The 12,049-nt window shown below is 37.0% G+C and overlaps 1 protein-coding gene across 3 annotated transcripts; it reads left to right on the forward strand.

Moving 5' to 3' along the window:
* Positions 1-44: 44 nt before the first annotated feature.
* LOC105231703 (ectopic P granules protein 5 homolog) lies at positions 45-11,531 on the forward strand. 3 transcript variants are annotated; one of them, XM_011213125.4, is made up of 29 exons: positions 45-198; positions 255-1,090; positions 1,498-1,618; positions 1,699-1,872; positions 1,941-2,252; positions 2,314-2,471; positions 2,537-2,764; positions 2,827-3,050; positions 3,108-3,283; positions 3,341-4,158; positions 4,210-4,353; positions 4,440-4,614; positions 4,684-4,902; positions 4,969-5,144; positions 5,848-6,012; positions 6,088-6,211; positions 6,282-6,577; positions 6,644-6,952; positions 7,022-7,175; positions 7,235-7,438; positions 7,505-8,057; positions 8,114-8,332; positions 8,396-8,568; positions 9,454-9,788; positions 9,873-10,208; positions 10,269-10,643; positions 10,710-10,910; positions 10,975-11,034; positions 11,106-11,531. In XM_011213125.4, the coding sequence occupies exons 1-29, from the start codon at positions 172-174 to the stop codon at positions 11,353-11,355; spliced, it is 7,542 nt and encodes a 2,513-aa protein (XP_011211427.2). In that variant the 5' UTR covers positions 45-171; the 3' UTR covers positions 11,356-11,531. The 3 variants fall into 3 exon arrangements, with proteins under 3 accessions (XP_011211427.2, XP_019847868.2, XP_049317936.1); XM_019992309.3 differs by having other exon boundaries at positions 2,323-2,471; XM_049461979.1 differs by having other exon boundaries at positions 50-195.
* Positions 11,532-12,049: the final 518 nt, after the last annotated feature.

Below are 12,049 nucleotides of genomic sequence, written 5' to 3' on the forward strand. Positions count from 1 at the left end.
ATCATTGTTAATAATGACAATCAGCTGATTGGAACTGATATTTTTATTTATATTTTTATATTCGGGGACTTTTCGCTAGCAATGCATATTTGCGTTTCGTTCTTTTTCTTCATTGTTGCGCATTAGTGTATTGCAAATTCTCATACGTAAATATAATAGAATAGAAATATAATGGCGACTTTGGAAAAACCAAAAGTGGTAAATAATAATTACTTTAGTGCTTGCAATTTATATATGTAGTTAAAAATTTACAGAAAACAAAGAAATCAAAACCGAAACAAAAACCGGAAGTATCCATAAACACCTTGGCTGCGGTCGAGCAGCAGTCAAAAGACATAAATGAGACTACAACTAAAAGCGACTTGGCTAATGAGGATATAAAACCTCTGGACTTTGATCAGTTTGCAACTACTAGCACACGCGACATTATAAGTCAAGAATGTGGCATAGCTTCTGAATATGTGGAGCCGGTTGAAAATACGCCAACATCCGGCAACATATTGGTGGAACAGATTTCCCTAGCAGATGAGCTTGCTCATGTAGATGCGGTTAAAGAAGACCAAATAGTTAGACCGTCTTTAACGGATTTGCAAACAACACCAACAGCACCTATTGATAATGTGTCCAAAACTTTACCAACTCCAATAGCGCCCATAGAAACGGTACCGGTTTTGCAATATCCTAATCTTACAACCCTGCAGCATGTTGAAACTAAATCAAATGTGGTGTATAAACCAACAAAGGCTACATCGCCTAAATATTCCTTCACAAACAGTCAATTGCTGCCATTTACGTTGGAGCAACGAAAGCAACTATACCATTGCCCCGATTTAGACTTAGTCCAGCAATTCGAATTAGATTTTTTAATGAACTCCTTGTTGGAAACGTATGAAAATGATCCGTTTTACGCAGCGCTACTTGAATACTATAACTTACAAAGTAAACTCTCTGTTAATATGTATGACGTGGATAAAGCAAGAAAATTAGTCACAAATGCACAGAAACAAATTTGGACGGAAGTACCAGTCACAAAGACTTTTTCGGCCGCTTGCGGCGATAGGGTGATAGTAAAAGAAACTGTTACATACAAGTAAGTACTCATGTAATAAGTATGTATGTGCAAAAATTGATATTTACCTATATATTCTCCTGTAATCTAAAACACTGTAGATAATTTCTGATAAAATTGCTCTTTTATGACTGACATGTATCACGTTGCATATGTTGATTACATATATACCATACTTACATATGTGTCTGTTTGTATTTCTTCTGAATACCTATTTCAAATTGCCGATCAGGGTAAATCTGCATTTAATAATCGTAATAGACCAATATTATCGAAGGCATGTTAAAAACAAAGCAAAAAATTATTAGCGCCTAATGTGTCAAAATAAACCCTGTAAGAATTGTAAACAGTTACAAATAACATATGAGAACTAATATTTAATATTTATTTATTTATTCAATGTAATTTGACGATTTTCATTTTAACAGCGTTGCTCAAGTAGTCGGAAAGAACCTGGAGAACACTTCAGCCGCATTAAATAATCTCTATGAATTAGTCTGCAACACATACACCACAAATTTAATAACAGCAAAAGTAACCAAAGTGAAGGTATTTATACACATTTTCTATATTTTAATTCGAAATAACTTAGTACCGTAGCGCACTAAACAGCTTTTCCCGCTTTGCAGATAGATCAAATGATTGATGACATCATTTCACCCAACTGCTTGGTAAAGCTGGCACAGAAGGAAAGAATTACTTTAGAAAAACAACTCGATCCTTCAGTAATTCCATATGTGGCACATTTACGACGCTCTATATCTATTTTATTTAATTTCGTGCGCAAATTGAGCCCAAATAAGGTTTGTGCAGATACCATTCCCACAGCTTACCAGTTATGTTAATATGTCGTTCCTTAATAAAATTTCAGGACTTTTCTAACGATCTAAAAATGTGGGTTCGCAAATTGGTTTCTTTACATCTGCTCGTTGCGACTAAAGAAGATCACTGGTTCCTACTATTCAACATACTGCGCTGTCCCAGTGGTGTGGGTGATTGGGCAACTGAGCTGCTTCAAATTCCATTTGGAGACAGCACATCAACCGAAGCTACGACCAGCGCTCGTAATAGCGAAATGCCTCTAAATATCAATTCACCGGAAATGAGTAATTGTATAGCGACATTGCAGATATTGCTTTTGCCCATAAAAAAACGCAACGAATACCTGAAAGATTTTGAAAAAGTAAGTAAATACATTTGTAGATGTTGACAATCATTTATCGCAACTAATAATAACTTTAAAGTCTCACAAGGAAATATCGGATCCTGCGCGTGATGAACGCTGGATTCTCATTGATTCCGATGGTGAAGACAGTCACAATGCAAATGGTGAATGCGTGGGTTTAAAAGAGAGCGATTTGATTGCCTTTCTCAATCAAATACCTTTTGGAAAAGTCTTCATGTTAGTCTAAGCTTTATCGTAAAATTAATGTATACGCTAATTTAACGTGCATTTACCGCTTTCAGTTCTGCTTTGAATATTGAACAATTTCTAAATGACTATGTAGTTTCACCAGATCTCATACTGGCCAACGATGTGCTGCGTGTAATCACATATTTTTCGAATTTGATAGAAATTTTCGGTGAAGGCATGTTGACATACAACACGGAGCGTTACAAACAGCTAGCAAAGCGGCTGGGTCGGCTTATACGCCACACACTACAATATAGTAGTGATTATTACGAGCTATTCATGTAAAGCAAAACTTAAAATTTTAATAATAATATAAAACTTAAATTTTAAAAATTACTCACAGGCACAACGCTATCCCCAAGGATGCAAAAACATGTGAGCGCATTTCCGTAGAACTAAATACACTATTATTCAAGGCATGTAGCTACATATATCGTTCGCGAAATTTGAGTACATGGCAATATTTTTCATCGCTGCCCTTCCATTCACTTGACAATGAAATTACATGGCAAATATTTTATTACTTAAATATCGGTTTTCCAACGGAGATGCCAGCACTTCAAATAGGTATTTAGTTAGGTTTTGTGTAATTACAATATTTCTTATTTTCACACATAACTTTAGATTATAGTGAGCTCTTTAACACGCCTGAGTTCTGGAAGAAATTCAATGTTGCTAATGCCGATTCATCCGCTGAAGACTTATACTATCTGTTACAGGCCTTTTTCGAAATTGCTAATGAACGCGACAGAGCCAAAGATTGGGAGTTAATAAAAACAATTTGTCTGCACATCTTCAATGTAAGTATTTACATATATAATAATATGTGAATTTACTATAAAAATATATATTTAAAGATCGGCTATGTGAACGTGAACACACGAGAAATTTGCTACAAAACATCACGTGACATGCTTGTCAACTTAACACTCTCCTATGAAGATCTCATCACTTGCTTATTATTACAACTTAAAGTACGCTTTAATGAAATCGAAAATGGTATCTATCTCATAAAGTCCTTACCATTGGAGAATTGGAAACCTGGCATGGACAGTTTTGAAATTCTATCCAATTGGCTGTTACATTTTGATTATGCATCGCAAGAGAATATGCTTGCGCGCATTGTGATCAGTCACTTGAATTGGAGTTTCGATTATGATGGACGTCTCTTTTTACCGCATAATATACACTTACGCATGGCGTGTTTGGTATCCGAAGCGCTGAACAAGCATGCACCCGAAGTTATTGGTTTATCTGGCATTTCCGAGGGTGTACGGCAAGTTTCAAATCTTATTGACTTATCAATATCCTCAAAGGAGCAATTCTCTACCTGGTGTTGGACGATGATATCACTATTGCGTCTGCATTTGATGGATCAAGGTGCTGAGTCGATAAAGCGCACGTTGCGCAACCCCACCGAACCGCTAATGTTTGTGCCTGAACTGGAGCATATCGAGATGATTTATCAGGGCGTTACCGAGAATCGACCACTCTCTGTTTATGTCGCTGTACTGGTTAGTCTTCATGGGCATACAATACCGCTGATTTGTCAGAAGGGACTCGAGCTAATGAAGTTGCTTTTAAACGATTATCGGCATGCAGCTGTTATACGTTGCTTGGAATTGATAGTGCCACTATTTTTGGAGACACCAGAAACGTTAGCCAATTGTGAAAAGTAAGTGCATGGCTAAACCATTATATTTGTTACTTAGCATTTGCATTGCAGTTTTCATGCAATATTAAATACTTTACTGAGTGCCGATCGCACCTATTTGAAAATGGCAAAAGACATGATCTATCCCAACTCGATTGGCCCGGTGCTGCAGTTGCTCGATAATATGATTCATCATCAAATTACCAGTTACACTGAGTGAGTACTAAACACGCACACGCATATTAGTACATGTATGTGTATGGTATATGTGCTTTTTACTTCATTTACTTTTATATTTGCAGTTACGGTCTTTCTACGCCACTGAATTTGATAAATGCCTGGTTGAATTTGCTTACCGCGCTCCCCAACTGGCAAAATACCAATGTTGTCTATCTGCTGGACATGATCCTAAGAATTGCATATCAGTTCTCGGATGCACGCTATCAAGCAGTGGAGTTCTTTCACAACTACTTCAAGGTAAAAAAATTATTTTTGCCGTGTGTGCTGTTTTCTAACGAATAAATAATATTAATAAATTCACAAAAGGGCTGTGAGGAGTGGAAGGGTGCTAGCAAAATGTCCACGCTAAAAACGCTATTCGGTTCTGTGCAATTGCGCGTACCTACAGTTTCGCCGCTTTATGGTTGGTTGGCGCTGGTGCTGCTGGAGATCGAATTTAAAACGCAAGAGGCTTTTTTATGGCCACAATTTCTACGCCAGTTAGCTGTAGCCAATGGTAGAAACTCTCTGGAGGCGGCATTGAAGGTAACTGCACAATGTACATGCCTTTTTATATTTGTGCATAACTTTTACTTGAACTCTTTCGAACAGAAAACATTTGCGGCATTCAAGTTGTCAAACACATTTCCACCGCAGCTGCTTGTGATCTATAAATATGCGAATGTGATCGCAGGCATGGATATCAGTCACCCGGTATTTCCGATTGTGTGTCAGAAATTTTTCGAATTATATTTGAGTAGAGTGCCTTTGGAGTGCGATGAGTACAGGTGGGTGTTTTAAATAATTCTGTATAAAAGACTCGGCTGAATATTTGACCAAATCAATTATTTTGAGGGATTGAATCTGAAGTAAAAAAACAATTTCTTCGTTTTTGTAAGTTAATATCCGAAATCGAAATATTTGTCATCGAGTTTTGAAAAAGTGCTTAGTGAAACATCATTATTAGTTGTAGTTTTTAGGTTCCTAACAATGTATGCTACTAGTATGAGGTCAATGCCGGGTTTTCGAAAAAAATATATTTCAAAAAACCAAATATTTGTCTTCGATTTTTAAAAGGAAACTTTGTGAAAACATTATTATTTGTTATAGTTTTTAGGTTCTTAACAATGTAGGCTTCGAGTATGAGGTCAAAATCGGATCTTCGAAAAATTTCACAGTTTTGGAAATTTTTTGATTTTGGGTATTAACGCGGCTAGCATTTAGAAGAGACAAGCTTCACCGATTGATTTCCATATTTATACGTGTTTAGGAACTTATTACATACCGAAAGTAATAATGATTTTTTACTCAGCTGATTTTCGAAAATAAATTTTACGGTTTTGGGAAACTAACTTCGAAAAACGAAGAAATTTCTTTTTGAATTAGTATTCCATCTATCAAAAATAACTCGTTTTTACCAATATCCAGAAAAAGGTAGATTTTTTCGTAAACTGTTATTTGTACATTGTGCGTATTTTTCGCAATTTGCAGTTTCGGCGGTGTCTACGGAGTTTCGGATAAATTTTACGAATTCAATGTGCCTTTGATGAAGAAGATTAGCACTAACTTGAAGGCAGCTGATGTTTTTTACGCAAATGAAGCAACTAAGCGCGCAACGGAAGAGAGTTTGAGCATATTCTACAACGATTGTTCGAAGTAAGTGGAATTTCGAACATACATTTTCTTGTCAACTCCACATTTTTTACTTTTGTTGTAACTTTTATTACCTAGAATTATGAAGTCGTATGTGCTATGGTTGCAAGAAACCGTTATAAATCAACATTCCAAAGACGATTGCAATTTTCCACCGCAATATAATAACGAAAAGTTGCGCGAAATCTTAAATGGCAACACTGTATGTTCATTTTATTATAAAAATTCATTGCAACAAATAAGCAATAGTAATTAAATGTCTATACTTCCAGTCACATTGGACGGAATTTCTCTATTTGCCCGATATACGTAAATTGCAAAAGCACCAAGCACAACAGTGGGCACAAAAATGTCTGCGTTCCAAAGCAATGAAACAGCTGCGCACGCCTCTGCCACCCAAAACGCACATTGAACCAGCCACACGCATCAAACAACAGTTATCATCCTACGATAAGGTTTTGGAAGCGCCAAAATATACAAAACCAGTCATTAGTACAACAAATGAAATTACAAATCAAACTTTAACGGAACTAAAAGTTAAGCTAAAAACCCTAAACAGCATGGCAACGTAAGGCATTGTTAAAAATTACAATCCAGAAGACTTATATTAAACTCATTTAAAAATTTATTTCAGTAAATTCCACTACGACACCAGTGAATTGAATTCCCTAAATCGCAATTATTTGGAGAACGTTACCAAGCTATACAAAATGGTGCCTTACGAGGAAGTAAAAATTCGTAGCTGCAATTCATTACTCTTCAATCGGCAATGCAGCAATCCAGCGCGCATCACCACCAAACTTGAACAGATACGCATAGACAGTGGTGTAGAGGGAGAGATAAATAAATATAAGGAACGCCATGACAAGATTATAAATGGCATGCTTAAGCTGAATGTGGAGGAGTTTGCGCGTTGTGTGGAGCAGCTGAGCGGCATTATGCGGTAATATTTACAATACCAATTATATGTTATACTCGTAACGTGCAATATTAAAGTATATATGAATTCCAGCTTACTGATTGCTAACAATTCAGTGCAGCGTGCCACTGTTGCCACCAATACAGGCATATATTTCTTCTATACCGTTGTAGAAAATCTGACTGATATTACAATGAAATTCCAACCGACTAATGATTTATACAGTCAGCTTTTATATGAGCTTAATGTAAGCGCTATAATTTTCTATTTGGTACGCCTTAATTAACCGTTATTCGCTTCCTACAGATATTTCTGCATGAGCATCAAGAGAATCAAGGCCTTAACATTTTGCAACTAGCACTAAAGCGTGTTGATCTAATAAAGCAGCTGGCAGCTGCATTTGTGCCATACCGCACGTCGCCACAAAGCTTTTTGAAAATGTACCAATTCCTGGTGGAATCATACTTGAAACGCTGTGATACAAAGATTCTCTTTGTGCTCTTATCAAAAGTAAATATTTTTTGTTCAAAAATACAGTTTCAACTCTTTTAATATTAATTTACATGTCACTTACAGTTTGATTTGGTAACTTGGCTTGAAAGTTTCCAACCGAAACATAGCGATATAAACCAGTTGTTGCAGCTGGTACTGCAAGGGCTGGAATGTTGGTCGCAACCCGATTCCTCCCTCCTTCAGGATCAATTCCGTCGCCATTTGATACACGTCTTCGAGTATGATTACCCACAATATTATGGCGAAGTTTTGCAAATGGTTTTGGATCGTATATCGGAGCAAAAATTAATGCCAGTTGTGTTATTGGATTTATTAAACTCACTGTTGGCGCGCTTCAAGAGTAAACCTATGTCTCTGGATGCGAAAATTGATGAAGTTGTTGAGATTTCAATTGATTTTGCGAGTCGTCAAAATCTTTTCAATCTGAAAGGCGCAACAGACACGGTGCTGTTATTTGCGCGCCACTTCCAGAAGGAGCGTTTGCATCACGGCTTGCATGGTTTATATCCCAAGCATAAAGACTACTGCAATCCATTGGCAATGTGGTTTTCATGCATGGGCCATGTTGTTGTGGTTACAGCCATTAGCACTTTTCAAGATATGCTGGCGGATCAAAGTGAGTTTTTTGAAGAAATTTAAATTCTTTTTTTTTTATTTCTTTTTTTATTTTAGTTAGTGATGTCGTTTTCGGCTCAATTATTGAGCTCTATTCACCGTGGTTGGTGCCATACACAGAAGAGACGCTGCAGCATTCGACCGCGAATTGGATACGCCAGCTGACTGTCAAAGATAAAATACTGTTGCCTTGGAGTGAGCAGCATGCGAACAAAAGCAAAATTATGATCAAATCGTTGGTAGATATTTTAAGCTTCGTGTTGGACAATCTACCAGGTAAGTTTTATACATTGTGCTAGTATTTGTAAAAACACAATTATTATTTTGTATGATTTACAGCTTCTCACGTGACACTATCGCATATGTTCAGCTGGTATGTGCATCATTTCGCCATTCCAAAACTGGATTTTTATATTTATACAAATATACACGAGGGCATGGGCGCATTGCCCTGGGAACGTTTTAAACCACAGCCAGCGCAAATTGATTTGTTCCATGAAAACCTACAAAAAGTAAGTATAAAGAGCTTTCGTTCACCAATGCCAGCAGCTTTAGACAAACCATAAGATGTATCATAAAATTTATACCAAAAAGTATGGCAACCGAATCGAACCCAAATTTTTTATCCAACACCATAGAAAGAAAGTTGTGCTTCTTGTAACTTGGTGTACATAGCAGAAATGAACTATCTACGTCTATTCATCCGATCAAGAACTAACAAAAACTATTGCCATATATACTTCTTTTTAACCGTTATAACAACAAAAACAAGAAATAAAGTTAACTTCGGCTCCACCGAAGAATCTTCATCTTGATATTGATCGGCAACTATATGCCATGGATAAGAGTGCGATGTGAAGTTATCTTCATTTTTGCGGGTCCGTTCTGAACAATAACTTCGGAGATTGTAAAGTTGCTTTGGAATATAATCTATGTCAAATTTTGAGATGATTCCTTGTCAAATAAAAAAATGTCCATACATGATAATTAAGATTAGATTTTAATCGGTCAGTTTGTATGGTAGCTATATGCTATATAAGTCCGATCTGACCTACATGTTCGGAGATTGTATCGTTGCCTTGGGCAATAATCGTTTGTAAGTTTTGTGAAGATATGTCGTTAAATAAAAAAATGTTCCATACGAAGAGCTGCTTTAGATGGGTTGGTAATTATATGCTTTCTACTTCGATGTCGGCGATTCCGACAGATAAACAACTTCGTGGAGAGAAAACGAAGTTTGAAAAGTTTGAGATTGATATCTCAAAACAAACGTACCGGTATAGACGGACGGAATCGCCAAATCGCTGATTATATTTAAACATTATAACAACAAAAACAATATTATAATGTATTGGTATATTATAATACACATTTCACAATTTTTTTCGCTTATTTAGTTCATACCCTCCGCACATGCCATGATGGGACACATATTTATACGCATCAATTGGATTGCGTGGTTCGAGGAAACATATCCAACGATACCAAGCAATATGCGAGCTGAAGTCATTTCACGACTGTTTACGGTGTTCGTGAAAATTTCCTTCGAACCAAACATACACATAAACATAAATACAAGTAAAATATTAGAGGATGCCATCAAGTTTCCTTGGTATATGGTGAGCTATGCAACGCTGGAGAGCCTTTTCAAATGGTTTGTTACCACAATAGATTACCCCATCATACTGCAAATGCCAACGGAAACGAACTACGCCGACAGAGCCGTGTTGGAGTAAGTTTTTTGTTTTAATATCATAAAGAAAAGTTTTAACTTACTTTTTTTTTAATTTGCGATATATTTTTGTTCGTACTGTAGTTTACTGCGTCTTAGCTGCGCCTTAATGCCTGAGCAGGCCGCGTCCTGGGAGGCCATAATACAGCCCATACATTATGCTACGGCAAAGCGCATACTCTACACACGCAATTACATTGTTTTGTTGTGTCTAACGGTAACGAAAAATCCGAAGCTCATGAACACGAAAGAAGGCATGAATGCAATGAACGCAGCCTTCACCGAACTACTTAACACGCTTGACAGAGCTGTGCGTGCGACTGTTGGCAGCAAAACCATCGATGAACAAAAACGCGAAGCCTTAAATCTTATGGTGGAAATAATGGTGCCTATGCAAACACAACGGTTGGAGACATCAAAGTAAATAGCTATTTAAACAAATCGGTTAACCTACTTAACCACCATTTGCTATAATTTCAGCCAATTGGTGGACACATTAATCCAATGGCAGGCGCAATGCAAATCCGGCAATTTTCTACTTTGCAGCACTTTGAATGCTATTGGGCATATGAAAACCTTTGTGACTGGCACTTATCCACTTTTGGAATCCACCATTGCGCATTACTTCCGCACATCAGCGGAGTCACAAGATTGGCACACGCCCACCTGGAAAGCGTTGCGCCAGATATTGGAACCATCCTTCAGTAAAATGGACTTGATGCCTATCTTGCGTGGTCCGTTCTTTTTAACGCTCCACATGTTCTTTATTCATAAAATTGAACAGATTACAAATGTCGGTGATAAAATTACCTTCCTGCAGGATGTGTGCCAGTTGGTGGAGGGCTGTAAAACGAAGTAAGTGTGGAACCTCTGCTTACAAATACTTTTTCAAACTCTATAGTTGTGTTATTCACTCGCTAGCCCATACACAGAGCCACGTTTGGCGCTGGTTTGGTGTGCGATCATTTCACGTGGCTGCCAGATACTTTGTGAGACGCAAAATGTAAAGAAAGTATTATTTATGTTCGCATCCTATATGTGCCTGACGTCTACACAATCCGAGGGGTGGGGTGACACGCTGCTGGGCGCTATTGGTTTGAAGACTGACGTTGTGACGAATAGGTACATAATACATAATTTTCCAATACCTTTGTAAAAATTTTAACGAAGAATATTGTTTTTTAAGGCGCAAGGCACTCGCACGTTGCTTAGCCTGCGTTCTGTATTCCTTATTTCCACATACGAGGTAAAGTATCGAATTATTTGCTGAAAAATTCCTAACTCTTATAACTAACTACCTAACTATTAATATTTTAGTTCCACTGGCCCTTATCCAAGCTCCGAATTCGATATGTCGTTACATGAATTAACGGTGCTATTGGCTAACAAGAAATTCGCAGATATAAAACAGCAAATTATTGCGGCCATCGGCATTATCAAAGAAGAGAGTACCCCCGCCTTACGGGATGTACCACAATTAGTTTTCCGCCTCATCGGTATATTTTATAACAGTGTTTTTATTCCAACTGTTCCTGAACTATGGGATTTTGAGTCTAGGTTTACCTAAATCCTTGAAGAAAAATTTAGTTATTACTATTTCGTGATTTATGTCAACATACATATTTACATATATGCATACATACGTATTTTTATACATCATATTTTTATTTTAATCGCTAGAACATAGTCTTAAACAAAGTACTGCTTAAAGTCGTAATAAAAAACATATTTTTACAAAAATAAGAGTCTATTATATATGTATATATATATTTTTATTAAAAGACATAATATTGAAGAAAATAACGCTGCGAAACTTCCGACTAATCAAAAACAAGTAAAGAAGGTAAATTCGACTGCATCGAAGCTAGAATTCTCTTCACAGGTGCATTTCTTATAGCATATATATGTATGTATGACTGAATCTGAAAACGTTACCAGCCCACGGTTTGCATTTAACTAGTATTTCTAGTCACTTTCTTCCATATATCTAAAACATCTTCAAAACTAATTTAGAAGCAAACAACGCACGTCAACAAACACAAGGAAGCTTCGACGTCGAGAAGCTGCAATCACAACAGCCAGCGGAAAGATTTTCTGCACTCCTGCCCTCTGAGAGCACTCATCAGCAACTCGGTATATAGGAACTCTGGGAGGGTATTTCAAGTTCTTTAGGTACAGCTGCAACTGAAACTATGGGTTTTCGGAAAAGGTAAAAGAACAGCTGGTACAGCTGAGGAGTGCGGTGTCGCAGTGGAGAGAAA

Source organism: Bactrocera dorsalis, unplaced genomic scaffold, assembly GCF_023373825.1.
Source record: "Bactrocera dorsalis isolate Fly_Bdor unplaced genomic scaffold, ASM2337382v1 BdCtg188, whole genome shotgun sequence".
Lineage (NCBI taxonomy): Eukaryota > Metazoa > Arthropoda > Insecta > Diptera > Tephritidae > Bactrocera > Bactrocera dorsalis.

What these genes read in the sequence shown, in the direction of transcription:
- LOC105231703 (XM_011213125.4), top strand. Translation starts at nt 172, where the DNA reads ATGGCGACTTTGGAAAAACCAAAAGTG. An exon ending in CCTTTTGGAAAAGTCTTCAT is followed by an intron (nt 2,472 to 2,536) that starts GTTAGTCTAAGC and finishes TACCGCTTTCAG; the next exon opens with TTCTGCTTTGAATATTGAAC. An exon ending in AGATATGCTGGCGGATCAAA is followed by an intron (nt 8,058 to 8,113) that starts GTGAGTTTTTTG and finishes TTTTTATTTTAG; the next exon opens with TTAGTGATGTCGTTTTCGGC.